The sequence below is a fragment of the Athene noctua genome, chromosome 7 (genome assembly GCF_965140245.1).
Source record: "Athene noctua chromosome 7, bAthNoc1.hap1.1, whole genome shotgun sequence".
Taxonomy (NCBI): Eukaryota; Metazoa; Chordata; class Aves; order Strigiformes; family Strigidae; genus Athene; species Athene noctua.
The window spans coordinates 13,707,971-13,735,942 of NC_134043.1; the positions used below are offsets into that span (position 1 = coordinate 13,707,971).

General features: G+C 42.2%; 1 protein-coding gene across 1 annotated transcript in view; it reads left to right on the top strand.

Annotated features, from left to right (window-relative positions):
- The window catches only part of CLASP1 (cytoplasmic linker associated protein 1), a 187,536-nt gene extending 160,414 nt beyond the window's left edge, over positions 1-27,122 (top strand). Inside the window, exons 35-41 of the mRNA XM_074911577.1 lie at positions 3,408-3,558; positions 4,634-4,880; positions 5,635-5,825; positions 7,495-7,623; positions 18,061-18,267; positions 21,049-21,165; positions 22,929-27,122. Of these exons, the coding sequence (XP_074767678.1) occupies positions 3,408-3,558; positions 4,634-4,880; positions 5,635-5,825; positions 7,495-7,623; positions 18,061-18,267; positions 21,049-21,165; positions 22,929-23,015 (1,129 nt within the window). The 3' untranslated portion in view covers positions 23,016-27,122. The remainder of the gene's footprint in view (positions 1-3,407; positions 3,559-4,633; positions 4,881-5,634; positions 5,826-7,494; positions 7,624-18,060; positions 18,268-21,048; positions 21,166-22,928) is intronic.
- Positions 27,123-27,972: the final 850 nt, after the last annotated feature.

Below are 27,972 nucleotides of genomic sequence, written 5' to 3' on the forward strand. Positions count from 1 at the left end.
TTGCTGAGCACTTTCAGCAGGCAGTGGTTGTGTTATGATAACATGGACAAGGTCTTTCAACTTCGCTACACTGTGCAAGCAGCACACAAGTACTTTCAAACAGGCAAGTACAGCTCAGTAGTGTTTTCACATCTGTGGTAGTGAATATCCATGGGACGAGGATGAAGCTTGCATATATGATTTTTTTACCAGCTGTTTACACAGTCTTGATTGTGGAACATCTTGGAAATTTGTAGTATTGAAATTAAAATTGTCCTTGCCACAAGATTTAGAGGCTCTCAATCAGCAATTTTGACATCTCTTCCTCCTCCTGTGCCCTCACATTTTGTTCCAATCTACATACAGATCTTTAATCAGTATACCGGACTAAAGCTATGTACTGGTTTTAATCAAAAAACCTTCTGAATACAAATTTGATTTGTCAGACCTCTGTGTTAAATTCCTTGGATTTTTTTTTTTTTTTTAGGTTTATGACCTGACAACAGGCTTTCTGTAGATGTGGTTTCTCCTGAATTAAATTTGCCTATTACCAGAGGAAGGGCCATATATAGTCTTGAAGCAAGAAGTTCCTAATAAAAAGCTATTGAAAGAAAAGCAAACAAATTGTTCTTTGAGGCTCAAAATCTGGGAATCTGTGATGTGGAGAGAGAAAAATAGAATCCTCTAGTCTGTACCTCTGTGAATACTTGCAAAATTAGTACTTTAAATCCATATTTTGACTCTTCTAGAACACTAAGATATCTGTGGAAGAGATCCGTGTTGATTTTTTGAGTTAAACTAGTTGAGAATTTTTTTCTTCCTTTCATTAGATGACACCAAGGTTTGGAATAATTTGACACGTATATATTCCAGCCCAGAGCTCGAAAGTGCAAGGAAGTGGGTTACTGTGTACTGCTTGAGGATGCTAAACTGTTGATTACTTATATATAGTTTGGATTGGAAACTGAATAATAGTTTATGAAAGTAAAATGTATTTCATGTCAGACTGGAAAACTGCCAAATTGTATCTTGATGAATTGTAGAGAGCTGCATTGTTTCAGTGCAGCAGAAGATGGAAAATAATGTTGTGACATCCCTAAACACTGCTCATCTTTACTCACTTCTTATTCATCCTGTCACTTTCCTCTAGTTTTCTGCATGCGTCATAGTTTTTTTTTCCTTTTGTGTCTTTTTTTTTTCCCTGAAAGGTGAGTGTAGCTCCATTTTATTTTTTATTCCCTGCATCATGTTGTCTGTGAAGTATTCCAGTGCACATACTGTCAATAGACGTGTATGTTCACATGTAGAGTTTTCATTCATGTTGAACACAGCCATAATGTGGTCTCCTGCACAGGCTTACTCTTAACATATCAAATCACTGGATTCTTTAGATGTTTATTAAAATTTGGGTTTGTGCTTTAAAAAATGCATCAGATCAGTGGTTCTTGTTGAGAAATTGCCTTAGTCCTTTAGCATTGCAGAGTTTGCTTTGATCTGTTCTTTGGTAGCAGTGTAGGGCAATATTCATCCCTGAGGAAAAAAGAGATTTTAGCAGAAGATTTAGTGTTAGTATATCTGTGATTATTTCTTGGGTTTTGCCATTGATTTCATTGTGTGACCTTTGGTAAGTCATGTCATCCCTTGGTGTGGGTACACAGTTACAGTCACCTGTATACCTTCTTGAATGGAGGTTTCATTGCTCACTAAATATTCTATGAAGAACCCTGTGAGATCTATGATTTAAACATGCTTGAGCTAAAAATTACTATTTTTGAGATCATATGAAACAAATGTTTTCCTATCCCTGCCTGATACTTACATAGACTCTAAAAACTGCCTTCACTTTTGTCTCAAAATCCATCACATTACTGTCATTCATCTGTCTGAAAAGTCCTAAATACTTCAACTTCTGTAGGTTTATAAACAGCTTTTGTTTCCTGATCTCGGTCTGTTCTTTAAGTGGTTTCTCTTTCTTCCTGGTCTGACAGACATTGTTTGAAGTTGGGGAGTTGTTCTTTGGTTTCTCTGCCAGAATACACGGTGCTGATGCTTGCGTGAGTGTAGTGCGAGCGCGTTGCTTGGGAGCCAGGGATTATGGCTATTTTCAGTGTGTTAATCCCAAAGGAATCGGACAGCACCAATCTTATCTTCTGTCTGAAGTTCCTGAGTTTCTTCCATAAAAAAAAAAAAAAAGCAGTAGTTCTATATATTTAATATCCTACTTCTAGTTCTATTGAGAAATAATAGCTGTGTACCCATGATTCAGAAGGGATTTTCTGTTTGGGGTTTTTTTGCAACCCACCTCAAAAGGAATCTTTCTTTTGTGGAAAAGGAACACAGCTTTTTGTTCAGCCATCCTTCTCCAAGCCCATCCTGTCATCCTTCCCAAACTGTTAAGAAATAGTAATTCACCCCTGTAGGGAACCACTTCTTGCCGTTTATTGACAAACAACTTGATGTAAATGTCTCAAATTCTTTTGGTTTATTTGCTTTTGGCTCTACTAAGGTCTGAGACTCACCCAGAGAAATTGCTCTCAGTTATTGGGTCTCTTCATCTCTCTTGGAAAACTGATTGTCATGCAAACTCAAGTTCTAGACAGAGCAAAGCCTTGCCAAGAACGCCTTTTCATTTTCACCAAGCTTGTAGGAGCTTCTCTTCTTAGCCACATCTTTCCATATCATCTGCCCTTTCATGCCAGACATTTTTCCATGGAACTTAATTTTGGATAACTCCTCAAGGAATCCCAAACTTGTGTGGCTTTATGCTGCAGAGGAATTTCAGAAGAACAGACAGACTGCAAGAAAGCATCACATTTGTGTGAGAGAATTCTCTATCTTAGGCTCAATACTGAAATGCATCTTTTATCAAGGCATTGTTCAAGTGGTTTTGGTTTTATTACTCTATAAATGAAAATGGGACATATTAGACTACGGTTTACATCAAGATACATTTTCCTTTCTATTTAAATCTGTCACATTTGAATCCATTGATATAATATATTTGATATATTATGAAACTAAATTTCATTGATTTCATTTCCACCAGCTGTCACAACCCTTTGAGTTCTCATGGTGATTGATTTTCTTTATTTTCCTTTTTAAATAATACCATTACCATGCTGGGGATAGGTTTATTGAGTTCATGGAAGCTAGCACACTCACTGCTGTGGAATGTAACAAACAGTGGACCTGATTTCTGCTCACAGTGATGTAATGCCACTGATTTCAGTGGAGCTTCTCCTGGATTTAGCCCTGTTTGAGAGGAGGCTCAAATGCGAAGTCTGCTTTGATTCCATCCATGTTTTGTTACAAGTCACTGTTAGAAAGGGTATGCCAAATCATCTGTCTCCAACTTGGCACTATTTTTTTAACAGTCAAAACCGGATTCCAATTTCATACGTAACATTTCATATACGTTTCGTCTTTAGTATGCTGGATTATGACACGGAGAACCTAAATTCTGATGAAATCTACAGCTCTCTTCGTGGAGTCACTGAAGCGATTGAAAAATTTAGTTTCCGTAGTCAAGAAGACCTGAATGAGCCAATCAAACGTGATGGAAAGAAAGACTGTGACATTGTAAGTATTTGATTAATGTCTGCAGATAGGTGAAATTTTAAAACACTGTGTTCAAACCTGGTTTGGGATTGTTAGTATACAAAATCCAGTTATTCCTCCTGTATTCTCGCAAGTATCTTTGACATTGGTTGCTAACTTCTTATAACTAAGTTGTGGGGTCCCACTAATGTAGCCCCATGCTCCCTTTGAACTCTCGCCCCCTGTGAAATGTGCTCACTGGGCTTCTGTAGGAGTCTCATGTATGAAGGAAACAGTGGTACTGTTTCACAGGCTCAGCATGGCTCGGTGATAGATTTTTCATGGAGTGTGTGTAGTTAGGTCTGTAATGGGAGATGTGAGTTTTTAAAATGCATGGGTGGTTTCCCTCACAGGCTTATTACTTCATATATAAGAAGGACCCATAATCACTCTGAGTGCCCAACTTGTATGGTATGTTATGCTGCATGAATGGTTACAGAATTATCTGCCATGTGAGATACGATTTCATTTAATTAAATACATGGACTTCACAATTTACAGGAATCTTAAACGATGATCGTTATGGGTCCCTTACAACTTGAGATATTCTATGATTCTGTGACAACTTTTGCTTCCTATTTGAACAAGCAAGTTTTTGTTGGTAGATTAAGTTAGCCTACAAGGCTAAAAATCTTTGGTCCAAGATTTTCTTCGAGACCCTTCAATTGTTCATTTCTTGTTAGTTTGCAAAGCCTCATCCAATTTCCTCAGTCAATGGGTTGTTTTATGAGGAGGATATTGCTTCTGCTTCCTTTCCCTTTCTTAGCAAATTGGTCCTGTTTCAGAGCTTATGATCTTTGCCAGCTGGTGCAGTTTTAGCAATATTAACTTATATTTAGGAATGTTAGCATAGCTTTTTGCTATATAATCATGAGATATTTTTTGGAACAGTTGTAGTTATATAAGGGAAAGAGGTGGTAATCTAAGTTTTACTCAAGTATTACATACACGTAAATGATTCTGTGCCTCTTCATGTTGGTGGGTGAACTCGAAAAAAGCTACATCTCCCACAGAATTTGAGCAGTCTCATGTCTTTTCTCTCTGTTTGATCCCCCAGGTGTCTCGAGATGGTGGCCTTGCTGTGCCTACCAGTGATGTCCGTGGAAGCAGTGATGTTGTAGAAGGGGGAAGGATGGCTCTAGATAACAAAACCTCTCTACTTAACACCCAGCCTCCCCGCGCCTTTTCAGGGCCACGTGCTCGAGAATATAACCCCTATCCTTATGCTGACACAATTAACACTTACGACAAGACTGCGCTGAAGGAAGCAGTGTTTGATGATGACATGGATCAGCTTCGGGATGGTTTGTATCAGTGTATCTCATAAAACTGCAGACACCACGCTCTGTTTCTGGTATATTTGTGTATGGGCAGTGCTCTCGGAGACATACCTGCCCATACATATGTTGTGTATTACCTTGCATCTGAGATGAGGCTTGGTATGAAATAGTCTGTGTTCTCATGTACCAGCAGAACCTGATCTGTGGCTATTGAGAAAATGTTATACTGCACTTTTAATTTTCGTTTGCGTAGAGTTTCCCTCAAACTAGTCCCTTAAGCATCTAAATGCATCTGTAGGGACCTTCCACTCTTTATGACTGGAATATCTCTTTCAATAGCTCATTGTTACTGAGCATTTCACTTCATTTAAGTGATGCTACACCTTAGCATTATTCTTTTGCAGTACATCGATGAGTCACTGTACTTTGATCTAAAGGTCATGCATGTGATTGCTGGTTTTGGGTGTGTGTGTCTGGGAAAAGCTGTGGCAGTTCTCATCTTGTAGAAGTAATTATTGGAACTGGATGAAATTCAATCATCATCTCTTCCTGGTTCATTAGAAGCCACGTGCAGATTCATGAGCTGTGTTATGAACTGTGGTGAAAATGTGGGCTAGTTGGAATACCTTGCCTGCTTGACTGAGGCCACCTGGAATTTGATATATTTTTGAGGGGCTGCTTGTTATATGCACTTTGTTCTGTGGAGGGTTGGTAATCTTGGCATCCTTGATCTTTTTCCTCAGTTCCCCAAATGATTTGCTTCTGTTTGTCCTAGAAGTACCCATTGACCATTCAGATTTGGTGGCTGATCTTCTGAAAGAGCTCTCCAACCACAACGAGCGGGTGGAGGAGCGGAAAGGAGCTCTTCTGGAACTGTTAAAGATCACAAGGGAAGATAATCTCGGAGTTTGGGAGGAGCATTTCAAAACCATTCTGCTCTTGCTTCTGGAAACGCTTGGAGACAAAGACGTGAGATGTAGTTTTTTGTCTTAACTCTCCTATACATTGCTTCATCTAGGGTGATAGTTCTTCCCCACTAGTTTAAATGAATCCTGCTGCATTGGTTCAGCATCTCATCAGTGATGCTGCACTGCTTATTTTTTCTTTTGAAAGTTGACACTTCTGTTTTCATTGTGCTCAATGATGAGTTTTAAGCTACGCTGAAGTGTCCCAGTTTTTCCCCCTCCCTCCAGAGTGTTAGGAACAAATAACTAGGAAAGTGAACTAGAATCAGAAAGGAAGTTACCTTTTTATAGTTATCTAGTACAAAAACTATCAAGATTTCAAAAATTGTTCCCTTCTGAGTTAGGATGAAGTTACAAGCTCTTAAATATATCATACACATTCCCCAAAAAGGGAGAGTAAAGGCACCCTAGAATAGATTAATTTTTTTTTTTTTACATCTGTGTGATTTAAGATCCAGGATATTACATTTCATAGAATGGGTCTATATCTCTTGCAAAAATGTCATCACGAAGAAACTGCTTTTATAGGGAATCTTGTTTTGAAGTATTAAAGTTGCGTTATTACCACAGTTTTATATTTGATAGCTGATCAAAGTGGTAATTTACAGGCTAGACTTTACTTTCTCCACTTGGGGCTATTTGCTCAGCTTGCAGCAGAATGATAATTGGTTCAGCACTCTGCTGCGCCTTCGCATGAGAGCTGTGCTCCGTCTGAATGTTACAATATTTAGCACTCACAGTTCTTCCTTTTTTGTTTCATCTGATTCAAAGTCCATTCTATTTCTTATACTCCTTGTGAAGTATATGGTACTCTCTCAGAAATTTTAATTCTGAAACTGTGTAGGTGGCTGTCAGTGTAGGTGGCTCAGTAGTTGTTCACAGTATAAGCATGGAGCTGCTCTAGTCCTACATATTTAATCATAGCATCATCACACATTATCAGAAGATATGGTGGCTTTATCTATGTGAATGGTGCTACTGCATGAATTTTGTAGATGAATAGCAAAGGACATGATTTAAAGGCTGAGTATAGGGTAAAGTAAGATTCCTCTGCTGAAATGATAGGATCTATTTGGAGTGGCTACAGGCCAAAAACTTGATATAATAGTTATGAAATTAAAGCAGGTGTTATAAATCCCTTCTGATAATGATTTTTTGATAAAAGGGATTAACACACTGGTCAGTATTGACTACAATGACTTAACTGTTCTTGAAAGTAATTTCCATAGGAGTTACAGGAAGATAATCGATTTTACTGCATTAATACATGAGAAAAAGCTTTGTTGCATGGATGGAGCCCAGTTTGCTCTCTGCAAAGCTGAGCAAAAGAAGGGCAAAACAAATATGATTTGAGCTTCTTTGTAGGTTCATGTAATGCAGACGTGCTGCTTTGGGTACATATTTGTACTTCAGTGCCAAAAGAGTATGGAATTTAATAAAGTAGAGTCATTCTGATTCTTTCTTGTATCTATGACAGAAGTCTATGAGAATTTTTGTGCAAAAGCCAGCAAGGAGACCAATTCTGAATTTTAGTTATTGATTACACTGCTCGCTCCACTGGAGCTCATAGAGCGCGATAGAACTTTTCTGGTGACATAGGGAGCCATGAGAATCTACTTCAAACTACAGTTTTGAGAACTGACTTTTTTTAATGTGGATTTCTCTTGACATAGCATTCAATAAGAGCCCTAGCACTGCGAGTCCTGAGAGAGATCTTACGGAACCAGCCAGCAAGGTTTAAGAACTATGCAGAGTTGACTATCATGAAAACACTGGAAGCACATAAGGATTCCCACAAGGAGGTGAGTGAGCCTTTCAGTGTTGCTACTGGGAAAGCAATATGGAACTGCTGAAGAAATGTAGGACCTGTGAGACTTAACAGGCAAACACATTGACCTATCTTGACAGTAGAACAAATTAATATTAAGTCTCCCAAGTATGAAGAGACAGGATTTTTATGTGCTGAAGCAGGGAGGATAAAAGTTGAGACTGACAGAGCTGTTTAAGTGGGCTTAGAGCTGTCTGGAATTGTAAGCCACTGTTTATCAGCTTCCCAGAACTTTGCTCATTCTGGGAGAGGCTGAGACCTTGTGGTAGAAAAGTGTATGTTTAATAATTTTGCGAAGCACGCTCCCTCTGTCTGTACGGGTAAGGATAGAAAATGTGCTGGAAAACACAAAGCCCATGTTCAGGCAGAACTGTGAGTGAAAACTGACTGGTGAAATTGGGCCATGCTGGCGAACTGGGAACTGGTGAGTAAAAGGAGAAAATTAACAAAGGGGCTATGCTGCTGAAAAGAAGCTGGGGCGGAGGAAGAAGCAAAGGGAAGGGTGAATTGTATTTCCCTTTTTTTGAGAGGACTTATATATAAAACTGAAAGTATTATTCTTGAGTAAAACAAAAATAAAGGGAAATAATGATAACTTTTGAGGTAGATCAATTCAAATTACATTCAAAGTCAATCTTTGTAGATTGACTTCCAAGCTGGATCTTTCAGTCTACCTTGTGCATGTTGCAAGTTTGAACTAAACCTTGAAAAGTGCCACGTGAATTTCTCTGTATATTGGTGACGGCTTTGTTACCAAAGGCCTTGCTTTGAAATCTAAGACACTTATTCTTCTCTGCAACAGGCTTGTCCTAAACTCGCAATTTTAGACATCTCTGCCTGGAGAACTTTGGCCATGAAAAAGATCATTGTATAGATCAGACTGCTCCAGAGCATTACATAACTGGCACAAGGTTATGTTAGCTGTGTGTAGCAGTAACTGTACTGTTTAAAAATCAAAACAACAAAACAAAAAGCACCCTCAGGGAAAGAAACTAACAGGCTGGATTTCTCTAAAATGAAGAAGTAGAAAACGTTTAATCCTTTAATGAATGAGGACTGCTGTACTCTGCCTACCTTCCTCTCCTTGATTTAGAGCCTTTGCACTCCTGTCATTTTCAGTTCAGAGTAATAAGAAGCAGTTGTAAATTAATTTCCTGATAAAGCAGTCAGACAAAACATTATGTTCTGAAGGAGTGCCCTTTATTGGCAAGTTTTCCTGGTTGCATACTTCTCAGCTCACCTTGACTCAGTGCCCTTTGTATTTTTTTTTCCGAGAGTCCTCTAATGCAGCCATTTCTAGCAGGACCTTCCCAGATTCTCTCTGGCATTGTTTTTAACGTCCCTCAGAATTCACTGTCCTCATGGGACTGGTGGGTTTTATAGAAATCAAGAACAATGTTGAAAACATGACACTTCATGCCTTTCTACTCCCCACACTGTGTTCTTCATGCTTGTGGTATGGAAAGATTCTTCAGGATTTGCATGAGATGCCTTCTGAGGAAAAGCAGAGAAGAATAAGTCTGCTACAGAGAAAGCAAGGCTCAAGCCAGGAGTGAAGGGATGTGAGTTCTGGCACTTTATAGAAGAATAATTGAGCTATATTGCTATTAGCAAGTAGCTGCTCTTCTGTACCTAGCATGCCTTTGATTTCCAATAGTTTTGCATAGCATCTTCATAATTAAAAATTATTTGCAAGTGCTACAATGAGACCTTTGGGTGACCGCTGTCATAGCAGAATGTTGCAGGTGTATTCCTGTTTTGCTGTCTGTTGCTAAAGGGTTGTGTATGCACAGTTGTATTAAGTGGTGGCACTGGTGCTGGATTTTTCATTCTACGCATGCGTATTTTGTGATCCCTGTGTAAATGGGGCTCTTGGAACGACAGTGCAGCCCGTGAAAGGCATCATCTCTCTGTCAGTAGTTTGAGAACATCAGCGTTCATCAAGCTAAGAAAGGTTTCCTAACCTGCACTTGGTTTACCTACATGAGCTAGGCTAAAGATATACCTGGGAATATACTTTAGGTATTTTTACTGTAGCTAGGGCTTGCTGATTCAGTTAAGTCTGTGAAAAATTAACTGAGGGTCCATTTGGGTATGGCTCAGTTGGTCAAACTCATAGCCCTGAGCCAGAAGGTCACAAATTCCCACCCTGTGGTGGCCCTCCAGCTCGCTCTCTCTGCTGACTTTGCAGTGCTGCTCTCTCTAGGAGGGGTGGAGGAGCTGCCCTTTGACTTGATCCCACTGAGTAGGAGATTAAGTTTGTGAGATTCACCAGTTTGTGATTGATGGGCTCTTTCAAAGAATAGATGAAGAAGTAAAGGGAAGATGTGAGCAGTCTGTACAGTTTTCTTTTTCACTAAATCAGAGCAATATTAAAGGCAGTGGTGTACCATCCTTAGACTACATAAAATAAAATCTTCCTCTAGACTGTAAAAACTATTTCAAGGAATGCTGCTATATAATTTGATCAGGAAAGTGTTAATCCTTGTGCCAGGGATGCCCTGATAGGATGTCACTTCGGGCTTGTTATGCTTCTGGGCCAATTCTGCCTTGTAGTGGAAGACGGTAGTGATCCTGGTTTATGGTTTGAGATCCTTTGGTGTGCAACACGCTGCATAAGTTAGCAGAAAGTGACTGTTTTGATCAAGCTGTATCAGTTTCAGTCTGTCTTGCCTCAGTTTCCTCTTCAGCACAGGGACTGGTAATTGCCCTGTTATTGCTCACGTTTTCCATTGTGTGTGATCCATGGAGAACCCACCCAAAGTGACCTAGCAAAGAGAGTTTGAAGAGGAGCACAGTACAGAACTGTTAATCTTGAGTACTGTCTCCAAGAAGTCATTGTACTAAGAAGCAGTTCTTTGGAAATCAAGAAGGTACATTTGTCTACCCAAATTCCAATATTGCTGCTGTTCAGCATGGCCAGGAGGGAACAAATAACAAATTCTAACCAACATATTCACGAACCAGCAAATACCACCCCCTCCTCCAGTCAAGTGCCAATATCTAGTTAAAGGTTGTTTGAAACAAAAAGGGTCTGTGGTTTTATTCCAGATTATATAATTGGAAGTATGGAAGCAGTGTTAGCATAGTTAGGTATTTTGGGATGCCTGGATAATTGTCTGTTTTTCCAGTTCCAAGCAGAAGTCTTTAGAATGTTGGATCTTTGCCATGGCCACAACTCTCCTGCCTTCTGTTGCTGAAGGCAAGGTCTAGGATCAGTGAAACAGCCCAGCGAAGAGCACTACTTCTCTTCCTAGAGACACAGAAGAGGAAAACTTGGTACATGGAGTTGGATGCTGAGTAGCTCCTTGTTGTGAGTGCAATTGCAGGAGTTTAGCAAAGCATGGACCTCAATGAGTGTTCAAAATTAATGTAGCCCTAGGCTGCAGACTAGAAGACTCTGAGTTGGGAGCCATATTTAGTTTGCATTTTTTAACTTCGCCTGTTTTTACACTGTTTGTAGTATAACAGTGTTCGATGCTGTTGATTTAATGGGGTGATGTGAAGAGTCAAGCCTGATTCAGTCATAACCGTAAATATTTATGGGGGTTGACATGTAAATGCCTTTCACTTACTTTTTGAGCATTAGAACATAATTGAAGTTGTGGATGGTATTAAATCTTGTTGATTTTTATCACTCTTTGTTTGGAGTTATTTGGAAGAGAACCATCTTTCTGTTGCCAATTAGTTAATATTAACTCATTTGTTCCAGTGTAGTTACTCACCCATAACTAAGGAGAGATGCTGCCTGCTGACCCAATACCATTGATATGACATTGCTTCAGCTTCATACCAGCAAAATCAGTATAAGTTCCTATTATTGAGTACATCAAAATAGATAGTTCATTAGCTTGCAAAATGATTACAAAATTACGATAGGATAGCTAATTCCTTGCTTGTCTTTGACACTCTTGTTTTTCTCTGCAGCTAAGCCTATAGACCTAGCTGATGTGTGTTTTCTATGTGTAAGGAAAGGATATCATGCCATGTCTTGAGAGACCTAATTTTGGTCTTTTATTATCCAGAAGGTCTATAAGCATAATTGAGATGTAACCCTCTAAAAGAGGTGAAAAAGAAGAAATCACAACCATCCATTAACTGTAGATAATTGTTAGTATGAGGTGCTTTTAGACTGGCCTCTAACATTTGTAAGATGATTTGCAACTGTCCACTGATGATGATATGATCTATGTAAGTTTCTACAAAATGTAGCCTAATAATAAAAGCGCTATAAATTATCACAGTCTTTAAGGTTAATTGATATATAGTCCATGCTGGAAGCTGCCAAGCACTACAGCTTGGCAGTTGTTGATGCTTTGTAGTATATGTTTATGTGCTTTTTCTAATTCCCAACACATTTCACATATTTAGTGCACAGGAGAAGCAGTCTAATCTACTTCATCTCCTCTGAATCCCTTATAAAAATCACATTGGTTTTTCATCTGCTTAGCACTCCCCATCGCTGAGTCCACTTCCTGCTTTGAAACCAAATTCTTAATTGTTTGTTCCTGTCTGGATCAGACTGTAAAGCCTTCAGGGATGGGAGTTTGCCTGGCTAAGTATTGGTAAACCTCCATCCCCTCCAGCTTAGATTATTCAGGCTTTAAGTAACCACCTCTAGATGGCAAAAATTGCCTCAAAAACATAGCCACATGCCTTGTAAGCCCATGGGCAAAACCTTGTTCTTCTGCTTAACAAACTTCTCTGGCACTCTGTGTTTCACAATAGCATACAAAGCCTCTTAAGTTTTTCAGTGGGGTTTTACCTACACTGCCTCATCTGCTATGACTTTCTGCTGAGATGGTGCAACTAGCAATGGTTGCAAAGTATTGCAGCTTATGTCCTACATACAGCTCTCAACTAGGTGTATAGGTGCTGCCCTGCTGAGATCCCAGCATGTTATACCAATGCCCTATGTAGTCTGTGAACCTGGCATGTTCTGCCTTAGGTGAGTCAGGACATATATTTTTCTTTCCTTATTTGCCAGTAATTTGTGTCACTTCAAAGCAGAAATGAAACCATCAAAACCCTTTAGAAAGCTGCTGCTGCATATTCACCAAGAGCAAATTGCCACAGACAAGCTGCTTGCTGCAGCCATCAGGCAGCAACATTTGTAATGCACTGACAGTAAAAGCAGACCAGAATAAATGATGCAGAAGAGATGGAGTCTTGGTTCTGTTTGTCTAAAGCCAACAGGATCTCATGGTTGCAGTGCATTGTGAACCAGGTAAACCAGTGGGAATTGTCATCCAAAGTTAGTCCAGCAAATTTGGTAGAACGTTGATGATGCCAGTGTGCTTTTTCTATTAAAAGAAAGGAATCTGTGACAGGTGCCTGTCTTGATCACACTGTTTCTAATACTGCACATCGGTGTATCCCCTCACACTGAAATCAGAAAGCATTTCACATGCATATTCCTGAGCCAGCCTAACCTGTTCTTTTGAGGCTTACTCCTTTATAGCATTAAGGAAGACATCGTTAGAGGTGATCAGCCTCTCTGTGTGCTACACCTCTCTGTCTTCATGCATGTGAATATTGTTCCCTCCCTAAAGCAAACTGGGTGGATGTATAATAATTTCTCTTTTGGGACATTCACTGGAAAGGTCTTAATGCACCACAGTTGTGTTTTAAGGAACCCACCAGCAAACACAGCTTATGTTATGCCAGCAGAAGTCAGGATGAATCTGGTCTCTAGTGTGTAGAGTATAAGGTGAGCATTGGAAAGGAGAAAAACCTGCTACTTCAAGGCAAAGTGCTATCTTTTAGATCTGCATTCCTGGGCTACCTGCCCTATGTTGAATGATATCGAACTGTCCAGTTCAAGTCATGGTTTGCTCTAAGCTTTCGCTGGGAGGTAAAATCATATTTGTGACATACCTTATACACAACTTAGTGTCTGTGGTTTTAAAATGCTGCAGGCTCTCTCTAGTCTTGCACATCTTCATAGACACCATTTTGAACTTGCTGCTTCCAACTGCCATCATCATTTGATGGCTTTGCTAGTTTCCTTTCATATTTCTGAGATCAGTGAGAATAATTGTATTGGGTCAGACAAAAAGTTTGCTTCACTTGATACCCTACCTGACTGACTAGTAGGAAGCAAGCATACAATGATGCTTCCCTGTGGATATCCTCCCTCCTTCAAGCTGTCCGAAGTGTACAGTCTTCCCATACTAATGCTTCTGCCTGCCTCTCTGTGTTTTGGCCTTTGTTTTTTTGTCAGTGAACTTGTCTAATTTTTAATCCTCTTGTGACAATGAGCTCCTCAATCTGAGCATGTAGCAAATAGCACCTCTCTTTTTCTGTAATTTAAAGGATGGATTTCATAGCAGGTACTTCCTGTGGTGTCTGCTATTAGTATGAGCCATTTCTGTCACTTCCTGGTGTGTATCTGTTGGTCTTACCTCCAGAGATGGGAGGAAGACCTTGTTGCTTGATGCTATTTGCTCATTTCTCTCACTCCTTTTAAGGTTGTTTCACTCTGCTGGTCAGGTTAAAGCCCTGATTAAAAAAGATATTTGATTTTTCGATACTGTATGGTATGTATAATTTGCAAGACACAAGTGTTGTGCCTCACGGCAAAATATCTTTGCTAAACTGTGCTATAATTGCATGTTCTTGTTGCCAAATGACCTGGCAGTTTGTATTTTTTTGATAATGCACTTCCCTCTGTGTGGGAATGCTGCTGATTTCTCTGGCATTACCAGGTGAGCAGGACTCCGAGTGCGTTGTGTAAGTATTCAGAGACACGCTTTCCCTCATGGGATGCAGAGTCAGTCTGGGTGGCTGAATGTTTTGTTCTGACAAAGCCAGAAGGAAAGACATTTTGCACAGGGCAGGTATTTGCACTGCAGAATGGTGGTGTTTGGCTTTCTGTGCCAGCAGGGATGAGCTTGTCTTTTTGGCTCACTCTCAGCTAGTATTGCCCTACCCCTTCCTACAGCCTGTGCCCTGACAGTCCTTTCCAAGGGAGCCAGGAACTAGTTACCTGCAGAGGCTCTGATTCAAGCAAGCATGTGAGTACATGCTTGAATCCCATTGATGTCAGTGAGACTTCAGCATGTTACTAAACATACGCTTTAGGGGTTTGCTGAAGTGTGGCTTAGATGCAGACACTGTCTGCCAGATGTGCTCTCGGAAGACTTGGAAGTCTCCCTGGTGTTGTCACATTTACAAGCTAATATCAGCAGGAAGCCTACTGGACACGTGTCATACATCCTTCTGTATTCAGAGGGAAGGCACTTCAGGGGGAAGTGCTGTGTAAATGTGGCCAGATCCTTGCTAGAAATGGACAGCCTTGCTGAAAGGAGGATTTGCAGGGGCATAAAGAAATCCTGCACCTTCACAACTTTCCTTGCTGACCTTACGATGTGCAAAATATGTATGACCTTTGTTGCTATTTGAACGCTGGCTTGTTTTGTGAAAAAGTACAACTGTATCTTAACCCCTTGTGCTGTTGGTTAATAGGCTTTAAATAAAGGTTGTCTCATGCACTTGCCTCATACCTGCAACTTAATGTGCATGGTAAACTGTATGCAAACAGGATGTGGAGCTGAAATGCAGATAGAATGACTCATTGAATTTTTTACCTACTGCTGTACTGTTTGGATTCTACAGTACTGTATTTGAGATCAGAGTCTGTCTGTAGGTGCATACTGAAATATTGATGCTTTCTTATCAAGTAGGATACCAAGAAGATTTAAGGTTTTTAAAAAAATATTTTTTTAGTGAGTTGTGATGTAGGTGCAAGCTTTTCTTTTTGAGGGCATCTGAAAACATTTGCTAACAGTATTTGGAGTTGTCGCAAAGCAAAATACCAGGTGGCCTGTGTCCAAATAGTTATAGTTGGAGTTTTTTAGCTAGTGACTTGCTTGTGAATTGTTAAATTGGTTACAAGATATATGGGCTCTCTGTAAGTCCACTGCATTGTTTATGGAAAGCTTGATGGTAGCAGTGTTTCAGCACTGGGAAAGCAGACGTCAAAAACTGCAGTGCCAAGAAGTGAATTCCTTTAAAATTCTGGGAGCTCCCGACTTCATCCACTCCAGCAATTCAATGCTGTGGTACCAAAGCATGGCATTAGGTTTCTCTGAAGTACTCGGGTGTTTCGCTCCCAACAAAATCACATAGTGCTTGTTTCTACACTGGCACTGGCTTACATGAAAAAATAGTAACTTTCATGCTTTTCATGTGTGAAATTGAAGAGGAATTAGCAAGGAAATAGCTGGAAGAGGGAAAACTTGCTGGAAGTAGGAAAACAAGCATTTTGTTCTGCTTGGTTACTCATTCACAGATGTTTCAGGATGAAAATTTTTGAATATTGACCACATTGTGGATTGCTATTCTTTCTGGAATATGTTTTAATATTATAATTAAATGCTGAGAAAGGTCTGAAGTAGATGGAGCAGTTTGACACCTTTTTGTGTTTTAACAGGACACTGATACAGAAGCAGTCACAGTCTCAGGTCTGCTGTACCTTGCCTGCATGCAATATTTGTAGTATGTGAAGTATCTGAGATCACATTCACTGTTGGGTTTGCTTTAGAGGATGCCAAGAGCCAAGTGGATGAGTTTTGTTATTTTCTGGCTAAACAAGTGGACGATTCCTGTTTCAGGGCAGTAGCTGTCAGCGTGAGTGGAAGATTAACGATAGCGGTGTGGCTGTGATGCTAAGACTGTGAGTGAAGCAGGCTTTGTAGATGGGGATGATCTCTTCTGGCCACTATTCATTGCTGCTATCTTAAAAATCAATTAAACCTTTGTGGAAAACGTTTTGTAGTCCAGGCAGGGACACATTCTTGTCTTAGCAAAGACTGAGACTTAACTTTCAGATAACTCTGGTTTATGCATTATCTGCAGTAGTTACTTTAAAATAACAAAAGCTCACCTTCTTTTGAGGCTTTGATAGAGGTACATCTGTCCACTGGTTGCCTTAGACAAACAGAAATCCCTGAGTTTAATACCGTAACAGTGTGCAGAAGATGGGAATGAGGAGAATCCAGCCACTGTGGCTTCAGTGTGAGTGATGGGAGACCTGTGGTTTGATTTACTTGCTTTTTTGCAGATTGTCAAGGACAGATTTCCTAGTGCTGGTTTCGAAGTATAGACTTCAGACAACCCCAGGTAGTTCAGCTTAGGATCAGCTAGAGAATTGGTGCTAGGTGTCTGAGCTTCCTGCACAATCAGGAAAGGGAGAGTGCCTTGAAAGGCTTTATTAATGCTCCTTGGCTTAGAGTTAGGTTCTGCCTGGGGCTGGCTGGGAGATCCTAAGCATGAGGATTTGTGAAAGCTTCTTTCTTCTTAGAGCTGAGGTGTTGGATATAAGTCTGCCCACTGAGGCATCTCTGTCCACTCAGGATTTACCCTTCCTTAAAAGTAAGCCCTGCAAAGAGGGGAATGAGAAAAGATGAGCAAAAACATCATCCATCTTTTGTACTGAAACAATAACAGGGTGAGCAAAGTGTGTGATTCGTGGCCAGGAAGCTTCATTTTGTTGCCTGGCAATTAGCACAGACACTTGAGAAACAGAAAACCTGCCTTCCTATCCTGTTTTTTTTTATCCAATTACAGCAGAATGTAAAATGAATAAACTCTCATGGGAGGAGAGACCAGAATCAGGTCTTTTCTCTTTCAGCTAGCTGTCCTATCTGCTGGGGAAGAGTGTGAAAGTTGTGAATTTGCCTTTCCTCAGGGTAAGAGTGGGATTGAATTTGGGATCTCTCTTGTTTTGTGTGGCTGCTTCACAGTGTGGGCTAGTTGCAAAAGGTGTGTGCTACCACTGTTTCCACTTGTTCCTCCCATGTTTTATAGTGATCCCAGTCCTGTCTTAAGGGGTTAGATGTGCTGGGAGCACAGCTGCCTTGTCAGAGACACCCTAAAGCCTTTTTGTGTCTGTGACCTGGGTTTGATCGCAGCATAGTTTAGCTGGGAAATGGCAGGGCACATATGTGTAGGCATGCCTCAACTTGGGCACCCAAACACTGAGCAGGTGAGATGCATACTAAAGGGTGCAATTGTGTCATTCATTAGAGTGTTTAAGGAGATTAATCTTGTATTAAGTTTTAAGCTGATGGGTTTAGGTGCTTTGGCATTGGCTGGAGAGATGTCATCCTCTTGCTTCTCCTAGGATGGGAGTGCCTATCTATCTTGGGTGACACGTTCAAACTAGCCACAACTTTGACACAGTTAACGTTAGGCAGGATGGACTTCTTGCCACAGGCTGGAACAAAGATGCCACTGGAGGCGAAGGATGTGAATTCTCAGAGTCAGTTGCCTCTTGATAGACTCTCCTGTGGATCTGTCAACAAACATCACCAAGCATTTCCTGGCAGTTGTTCCTAGTACACACCGGTTTTGTTGGCTGTGAAGTGTGACCTAATTAATGTAAGGTTTTGCTCTGCTTTCATTCCAGGTCGTCAGAGCTGCTGAAGAAGCTGCTTCCACCCTGGCGAGTTCCATCCACCCCGAGCAATGCATCAAGGTGCTTTGCCCCATCATTCAGACTGCAGATTATCCAATTAATTTAGCTGCCATCAAGATGCAGACGAAAGTCATCGAGAGGATTTCCAAGGAATCCTTGCATCAACTACTTCCTGACATCATTCCTGGGTTGTTACAGGTACAGATACTCATGTTAGAAATGCTTCTAAGCACAAACCACCAGTGAGTAATTTGTGAGGTCTGTGGCCGAAGAGAGATTGATGGACCCTCTGGGGCCAGATTTTGGTAAATTAAAGTTTTAATCCCTCTAGGTTTTTATATTTGAGCTTTTGATGTTTTTAATGTCAAAGAAAAGAAAACTCAGATTGTTATGTGTACATTCTACAATTAGATGCCTTGGCCTGTCTCCGAAATAAGCCAGTAGAGGCCATGAAATAAATTTGAGCATAAGAGTTAGCCACGTTTTACGCTGTCTCTCAGTACATCCCAAGCAATACATCTTGTAGTCTCCTTTAATTCTGCTGAGCTGTTCTGTGCTTTGACTGTACTTTGCACTTGAATTTGAATCTCAGCAGGCAGGCTGGTCCGTTTCTCTTTCCTCTCTGAAATCAGGACCAAACTACTGGCTGACTTTGTTCAGCCTCTTTCATGAGCCTCTTAGGCTGGGTGGGGAGCTGTGTTTTTGCCAGTGCTAAGGTTCGGTCTTACAATGTGAATTTAGCTTTCAGCACTGGCTGTAGCGATGTTGTCTTCTGTTCCCTGCACAAGCAGCTGGCAGTGCCAGCAATTGGGATGAGGCTGCAAGCAAGAACGAAGTAAGGGGAGGTAACAGTGAGAGAGGAGGGAGGATGTGTGTGTGTTTACTGGGGAGGGATTACAACAGGCGCAGATCAGTCTGTGTGAAAGGGGAGATGTTTGGGTGGGTAAGACTTCAGTGGAGAACTGGGATAAAGAAGCCTCCTCATTGTGAGCATAAAAAGTTGGAAGGAGGAGAGCAAAGTCAGAAATTCCGCTTGTGCATCCTAGCATTTGTGCCAACTTTGTAGTGTCAGCTCTTGCAATTCTTTTCTTAAATCTCAACTTCTGGGAATCAGGCAATTCTGTATTGATCTAAACTTTTGTTGTAAAAAGTTTTTAGCCATAATTGTTGGAGACAACAATCTGAACAGTGGAGCTTCAATGCACTGGAAAAGTTTGGGAACAGCATGCCTTTAAAAAGGCAGTTATATTTGTTTTACTAAATTGCTTCCATGTCTTAAAACGGATCTTGTTTTGGAGCCTAGTTTGCTGGTTTTCATCTTGGAGCTGCCAGTGATATTTCCTCACCTTAGAAACTTATAGTGATCAAAGGAATCTACTCCTCATGTTTGGGAAATATTTGGGTATCCTTCTGGCTGAAGGACTGTGTGGAGGGCATCACCTGTGTGCCTGTTTACCATGCTGAGGGTATTGGCAGAGTGGTGAAGAGGCGAGGAGCACTGGATGGCAGCAGTGTGAGCACAAGCGTGTAGCTCAGCAGCCCGGAGCAGGATCCCCATGAGCAGATGGGGATCTCCATGCAAGAGCAGGGCTTGGCTGGGGAGAGCCATCATTCTTGCACTGGTCCCAGTGCAGAGCCCTGGCCTCCTTGGAGCAGGGGGATAGAGCTGGACTGTGAGGCACTCCCGTGCACTGCATCTCGATACCCTCAGGCTGGAGAGAGCTTTGAGCCCATGTAATCTCCTGAACAAATGCTCTAACCATTGGGCTGTGTTATTAAATGCCAGGAGAAGAAGCAGCTGCTGCCTTGCAAGCAAGTCAGCAAGATGGGGAGGTGGGGTGATAAGGCTTTACCAGCCCAGTGCCCACCAGGCACAGCCCCCTCAGGCCTCAACATCGCATGGATCCCCCTGCCTGCAGAGGAACAATTTGGGATGCGCACATAAGCAAAATGCCAGGCCCATAGGGAAACTTGAGGTCAAGCAGAGGCATCTGCAAAGTTCAGAAGGCTTTAGTTGGGACCCACAGAGAGCGCCCTGTGTCCCCGCTGTCCCAGCAGTGGGCTGTATCTCTGTGGGTGTTCCTCTGCTGTGAGCCTGGGATCAGCCTTTTTTCCACCTCAGTCCCTAATAGCTTGATGTTTCTCTGAGCTCACCTTGGTCTGCTGGTTTTCTGGTTCAGTGCTCTTTGGGATTGCAGACTGTCATTGCAGACTGTATTTTGGCCCTGCAGCTACAGCATCAGCCCTGCTAGCGGGTAGCCCCGGCCGTTCCACATCCCTCCTCCCGGCTTTCCCGGCAGAGGTCACCCTGCATCCAAGGAGCCAGCGTCCCGCAGGCTGTACGATGTCTGCGTTTCTCATGGGATGGCTGCTTAGTGATGAATCCCTGCCTGAGTACAGGACTCAAGTCACCAGCTTCTGAACGACCTAGTGGCTAGCTTCAGCTCTCCTGAAGCTGCCAGAGGTCCGGCACACCTACAGAAGTCTTTTCAACTGTGGTATTTCCTACCTGATAAGTAATGAAAAAACTCCAGGTTACAGAGGCAGTTCAGTGTGTAGCAGTGTTTAAGACTTTCTGAAGGCAAACTGGGAGCACAAGGGCTCTCCTCCAAGAAGTCCTGACCGTCCAGGGTAGCATATGGTCATCTGAACTAGATGCAGGAATGTGTATATTTGAGTCCTAAGCTCATATTGGGAAACTATTTATAGCTTAATGCTATAAATAACAAGATGTTAATAACTTATGATAGTAATAACTAACATCATAAGGAACAAATAGGATGTACTTGGGTGATTGTATTTATCTCGCTCTTTGAGTATTCAGGTTGCAAACTGTTACATTAAGCAGGGCCTTCCTGTTCATTTATGCGGTCAGTCACATTTGTAAAATGTTCATCAGCTCTTTAGTATATTGCTCTGGAAGGATGTTAGTGAATGCTGTTTGACTTATGACCTTTTTTTTTTTTTCTCGTTTCCCAGGGTTATGATAATACGGAGAGCAGCGTCCGTAAAGCTAGCGTATTTTGCCTAGTGGCAATATATTCAGTAATTGGAGAAGAACTGAAACCTCATCTCGCACAACTCACAGGAAGCAAGGTACAAGAGTAATGCATCTCCAGTGTTTTCATACTAACCCACTGAATGGCTTGCACTACCAGTAGCAAAACCAGTGGTTTTGTGGTAGCTCTGGGTCAAGTTCCCTGCCCTCTTTAAATCCTGTCTCACCTTGCTGACACCACTAGAACAACACAGCACTTGCTCAGCAGTGTGAGCATTTGCAGTCTCACTAAGCAAATTTTGATGGTGTTCATGGATCGGTTTCATGACGCTTTTGATCCCGTGTAACTGCAAGCGGCCACCAAGCAGGTCCTTCCCACTACAGCCATGTTTACCTTGCCCCTTCAGCATTGCTTCAGGGGGTGACTGTGCAGTGAGTTGGATCAGCTAGCTCCTCTGGCTGAAAACCAGATCTGCAGTACAAATTAATTAGCTTTTAGTCTGGTCTGTGGCTGCACAGGTAATCTAGTGTAAAGAGTGTTAGGAACACGTGGCTGGGATGGGTGGGAGAGCAGGTCCTCTCAGCAGCAGGTTGTGATTAGGGTGGGTAGAAACGCAAGTAAAGCTTCATTGTTAATAGCATGGCATATGTATCCCTTCCCTCCTGGGACACCAGCAAGCTCAAGTGATCCTTCAAAGGACTTTGTGCCCTGGAGTCAGATTAGCAGCAAAACTCAAATTCTGACCTGATCCTGCAAGTGAAACCAAGTCCTAATTCAGCTCTGTCCTTCAGAAAAGAGCTGGCATTTTGTGTTGAGGCAGGTGGTGGTTGATTGCTTTTCAGAGCTGCTTCGGAAGCTGTCACAAGATTTAGTCTCCTGTTTGAAGTCATCATACCCAAGATTTCCCTGCAATTTTAAGATGAATTCTGAGTTTTTTTCTGAAATAGTTCTCTGCATGTGAATAGCTGCTTAGTTCAGAGGGTTTCATTCTGTTATTTTGAAGCAGTAATTTCATTCATGGGTAGGAAGTGTGGTATAGTCCAAAACAACCTGAGACTGAGGACACTTGGATTTTATTTCTGAATTGAGTTCTCTTGTCCTTAAACAAGTTACTTGTGCCTCCAAATTGCTCTGGAAAGACACAGCTATGGTTGCTGTGGTTTACCTCATTATATTTGAGCAGTTATGAAATCCCCCTATAAAATATTGTAGAGACTTTATTATCCCAGTATCCTAGGTGGCACGGACTTGCCACCACCACCACATAACTATAAACATGTGAGTAATTCTGAGTTTACACAGACTGCCTGCATGTTTAAAGTTAAACATGCGCATGAGTCATTGCAGGATCTGGAGCTAAGGTGGTAAGGCAGAAAAACAAAACGAACCCATGCAAAGGAAGTATATAGTCATAACAGCTGCAGTTTCACTAGATATACCAAGTTAGTGAAGATATTTAAATGTCATTGAAAATGAACGTTTTATAAGGCACAGAGAGTTTTGGGTGTTTCCTGGCTCTCTGGTTGCTGGTGTGCTTGCAGCCCCACTGACCTCCGTGGGAATCCTGCTTGCCCAGAGCTGGCAGCAGGATTGAGGTCTGTGAACTGATGGCTGCTGAAGTGAAATGCAAGAGGTTTTTCTAAATACCATTAAATCTGTCAGTAACTTCACTGGCACTAGGCATACCCTCCTGCCTCTGTTCTGAAATATATTCAGCTTTGATTCTGCTTTTCCTCCAGAGGGCCCAGTGTCAGCTAAATCAAATCTGAGTTCACCACAGAATGCAAGTTTTAAGCTTTGCAGTTGACCTTTGTCTGCCTGTTTTTCCTGGCATCTTCTCCTGATGTTTGTTTCTTTCAGATGAAGCTACTAAACTTGTACATAAAGAGAGCCCAGACCACCAACAGCAACAGCAGTTCCTCTTCAGATGTTTCAACGCACAGTTAATGGAGATATGTGGACATATGTGTAGACTTAGAAGCAATCAACGGTGCCTCTCAGAGACCTTTCTGCTACTCTTCACTGGCGCACTCCATCAGCTCAAGGAGGCCATGCAGATATTTATTGCAATCAGTATTTTAGTCCCTTAAAAGCTTTTATGTAGAATCTTACTGGTATTGAATGTAAAGGAAGCAAGGTCTGTGTTGCAGTCTTCATTAAAAGTGAACAACAGAAAGCCATACTTAAACATATTTGTATAGCCTGCTGAAATCTCAGAAATATGTTTAGGTTAGCGTTTCAAAACTGAGTCCAAGGACCTGGACACATGTAAAGGTCAAACAAATCTAGTTGGTTTAGTTCATACCCAGTTTTTGGTTTTTGTGTGCTAGTTACCTGCTCTCTCCCCACAGCTGTTCTGGCTAGGTTCTCCTCTTCTTACAAGTCTTGTGGTTCTGTTTTGTACTCCCTGTTGCCGCTTGCCTAATGTGCAGGGCTCTCCAGGGAAGATCTTTGCAGATGTGGCTGTGATTCCAGCCTCACATGCTTTAATACTGAGAGATCTCAAGTGAGTAATTAAAAAGTAGGTTCTTTTTAAACGTCTGAGTTTTTGTACATAGCTCTTCTGACAGACCTCTGACGGGCTGATTTCTCTGTAACAGCTCTCCAGCCAACTGTGCTGTGCAAAACAGCTGGGCTTTTGCTCCTTTCATTGACTGTGTAAATATTTCTCCCCTCCTAACCCATTCGGCTCTTTCATATGCTCAGAAGACTCTCCAGGTTACTTGTTAGGCCCCAAAGAGAACCTGAGACCCAATTCTGGGACTGATTCCCGTGAATGGGACACTGGAGTTAGGTGGGTGAGTGTTGGATTAGGCTCTGAGTGTGTCCGTGGGTGGGCAGTGGGACCTGGCAGGGCTGTATCTCAGTGCTGCCTTGTGAGGCTATAGCTGCATTTTTCTTGAAGTCTGTAGCATCAAAGGGCTGATCTGCTGCTCTGAGCTGACCCACTGGTTTTGGGTGGTGAATGGCTTTGTCCCTGCAACTCCTTTGTGCTCTGGGCAAAACGTTCATCCCAGAGGACAGAAAGGGTGTCTGAACAGAAAGGCCCCATGGAAGCACCTGCTGAGCCAGCTGGGACAGTGCTGGTTGCCTGCCACAAGCTCCTCTCCTGTGTCCAAATAGCCTGCAGTGCTGTTAACAGCCTTCAGAAACCTCCTTCCTCCTGGCCAGCCCCGTGCACAGCCCTGCTGGGTACTCTGTGTTTTGGAGGGGTGTGGGGGGCCCTCACTGGGCACTGCTGTCAGCAGGGTGCTCTGGGTGACAGAGCAGTGGGGAAAATCCCTTTGCTGCCTGATGACACTGACCGAGTCAGAGCCAAACCAGCAGCAAATACCCCACGGCACCACCCTTTCCTAAAGGGAGGCCCTTCTTTTTGCAAATGGTGAGCTCCCCCTGCCTCTCCCTGTAACCAGGGGAAGCAGGAGGATGCTAGTGCTGTGTTTGGCCCTGGGCTGGATCCTGGATGACAGATGAGCGCCCCCCAAACCTGCAGTGGATCAGAGCTGGGGTTTTGCCCCCAGTGCCAGTGGTGCAAGATGGTGGACCTGCAGCTGCAGGATGTGTGTTCCCTGGCTGCCCTCAGTGCCTCGGCTTCTCTCCAGCCCCCTCCATTTCCCATTTGGGGAGCTGAAGGGACACCTTGGTAGTGTACTGAGAATGTGAGTGTTTCCAGTACCGCAGCAGGGGAGTGCAGTGGGGAGGGTAAAGCCCAGTTGTCCTCCCTTTCCATCAGTTCCTCTCTGTGTCTCAGCCCCAGTCCTGAGGAGCTATGCTGGAAGGTGGTCCTTGGTGCTAGCTCCCCTCCCAGTCCCCGGCTCAGGAGCGATTGGGGCTGGTGGGAACTATGCGGGATTGGGCTGCAAAGCTTGTTGCTCCCTTTCCCTACTGGTGTGAGAGCAGAGAAGGTGACCTGCTCCTGAGTTTATCAGGATGTGTCCAGGTTTTTACTGGCTGCAGGGCTAGTTCCCTCATCTTTCTCAGTTAGTAATGCTGTGGCAGGAGAAATCATGCGATCCTGGTGGGTGGGATTCCCCCAGGGCTGTTCCACGGCTCAGAAAAGCCATCCTCACTAGTGGGAGGATTGGCTGCTCCATGGTTGGTGTCTCCCTTTCTGTGGACCATTTCTTTTCAACATCTTTCAGTATGCTTGTTAGAATATTCTTTTTTAATTTTTTGAATTATTCAAATTATTTTAGTTTAACACAAATTTATTTTCCCTTTTGAGGAAATACTCAGCCGACTTGTTGGCAGCAGTTAGCTGTCTTGTTTGAATTTCTAGTAGTGGGTTTGGGTTTTTGTTGGGGTTTTTTGGGGGTTGTTTTTTTTTTAATTCATATTCTAACTGCTTAGTATTTATGCCTCTCTTTCTCCCTATCTCAGTTCAGCATCTTCTGTTCCAGTTCTGGGGTTCAGAAGGTCAGCATAGCTGACCAGATGGCAATTAGTCCCTTCCAGCTGTGGTGGAGCTTGGTCCATCACTGTTTGCTGTTTGTTTGGTTTGGGTTTTTTTTTTTGAATGGCACACTGTAGCAAATCTCCGGGAATTGAATTCCTTCTCAAATGTTTTTATATATTTTATAAAATCCTGTTAGTATGCACTGAGAGTGAACGCACTGTAACGTCCCTGAACTGACCCTGGCACGTGCGCTGACACTACAGTAGGAGTTAATAGCTCGTCCTTGGAAGGACACGTGCAACCTGCTGCGACTCCAGCGACGAGCTTGTGCTTTCCGGTAATATTGGCACACTTGGGGCTGCAAATGGTGGAACCAGGCCTTACTTTCTGAATCCGATTCAGTTCTGTTTGTCAACAGATGCTCATTAACGTGCTACTTAATTTTGTTATGTGAGTCAGTCGAGGACTGTTCATCCTTTGAGTACTCTAGAAGTATGTTATACCTGTATACAGTAGAGAGCATTCTGCTTAGGTATTTATAAATCATTGCGTATAATGTACATAGTAAGGTTGTTTAGTATGTTGAACATGACCTGATTTGTATTTTTTTTTGTGTTTCCTTTGAAGTACTCAAAGGGCTAGCTCTGAATGTCACCTCTCTGATCTCCAGCGTTCTGACTTCAGCAAGCAGTACAATCATTTTGTTTTCCTTTCAGCAAGCATAAAGGTCTCTCTGGCTACAAATCACAGTGTCCACGCACGCTTGCAGAGAAAGATCTGCATGCCGGCAGTGCCTCACCACACCGGTGAAGCTTGTGTTCACATTCTCCCAGCAGTAGCCACCTACTGCAGCTGCCTTTTTTTTTTTTTTTTTCTTGCTGCCCATTATGCAGGGCTTAAATTTTTCGTACCTTAAAAAAAAAAAAAAAAAAGAAAAAAAAAAAAGGAAAAAAGTGTATTTTCTTTGCCCACCATGCTTTAAAAGTCTGAATGGGAGAAAACTCTCAGCAGACAGCAGCTCCTGGCTGCAAGGTTGCCGAAATCTCAGATGTGGATGTTTTTTCTGCCATTGGCTGCACCAGTGCTCCGTGGGCATGGGCAAATACCGGATCCATCCGCCCCACAGGTCTACGTACTGTAGTTCTCATGTAGTGCAGAAATAATCGAGGCATGTGGCTTTCTTAAGGTACACTATGTGTGCTTGCCTGGATTACAATACAATACGAGACTGTCTTTTTTATTGCTTATTACTAGCTTACCAATAACCTGTATAAGTAATGTAACTCGCATCTTTGTCATCAAAACCTTTTCTCCCCACCCCTTTATTTATCAAGCATAATATTACATATTAAGGGACAGAAAAATAGACCTTTGTAGTATACAGCAGGACGTTGCTAACAATGTTTTAAATGGAAAGTAAAAACTGCTCTGAAAAAAGCCAGCCATGAGAAGTTACTTTGTTGGCACCGTGTTCATGCGCATGTATTTTTTCTATTTTTTCCGCTTTTGTCATGTTACATCCATATCTGTATTTATATCTTATTTGTTTCACTTTTGAGTGTATCATGGCAATTGTACAGATGTTTTTTGTTAACATTTACGTGATAGAATTTGCTAAAAAAAAAAAAATTAAAATAAAACCTTTTGAGTTTGCCCTAGAATAAGTGGAAGTTTGGTCTCTTTTTGGGGGAGAAATGTTGAAGTAGATTTATTATCCAGCGCAGCGCCTCAGTCCAGCAGCTTTTGCTTGTAAAGAATTTGCTCTTATTCCTGCCCTGTCTGCTGTGTTTTCATGTATTAATTACAGGGTGCATGGTGGGTTGGCTGTTTCCTACAGGCACCAGTCTGTGAGTGGAAGTGGGGCCAGTGGGCAGCTGATCTTTTGGGGTGTTGGTCTTTTGCTGTCAGCTTTTAAAAGCTTTTGGGAAGTCATGATCTTAGGGGATTCTTGCGATGTTCCAAGCTGGAGAGCCGTATGGTGTTTGAAAGCTGATGGTCTTGTGCAACGTCAAAACTCAAGGAGCAAGGGCTTTAAAAGATTCCCATGTTGTGAGGCTTTTAAGAGAATTGCAGAGGTTTTGAAAGACATGGCAGTACAAATTTGGGTGATGACGTGTTTGGGGAGGTGAAGGGGTACTGAGTCTCTGTGCCTGGTACCAAAAGACAAAGAACTTGAATTTGAAGTGGCTGAGGAGCCTGAGTGCTCAGGTGCTTCTGTGTCACCCTGGAGGAGAAAATATCACAACTGGAAAACCTGTAGTGAGGCTGTGCCTTTACTCTAGGGAAAGGATCCCCTTAAGGTATGACTTTTACCTTGACGCTGTTCCTTTAGCATCAAGATAAAAGGTGCTCAAATACCTTGCGGGTGCAAGGAAGTCAGGAGGGCTCAGGAGGTTCAGATTTCCTGTGGGAGACTTCTGGTGTGAATATTTGCAAACAGAGTACATGGAGAGTGTTATGGTGCGTAAGCACCAGCATTCAGGACGTGGTGGTTCTGGCCATGCTGGA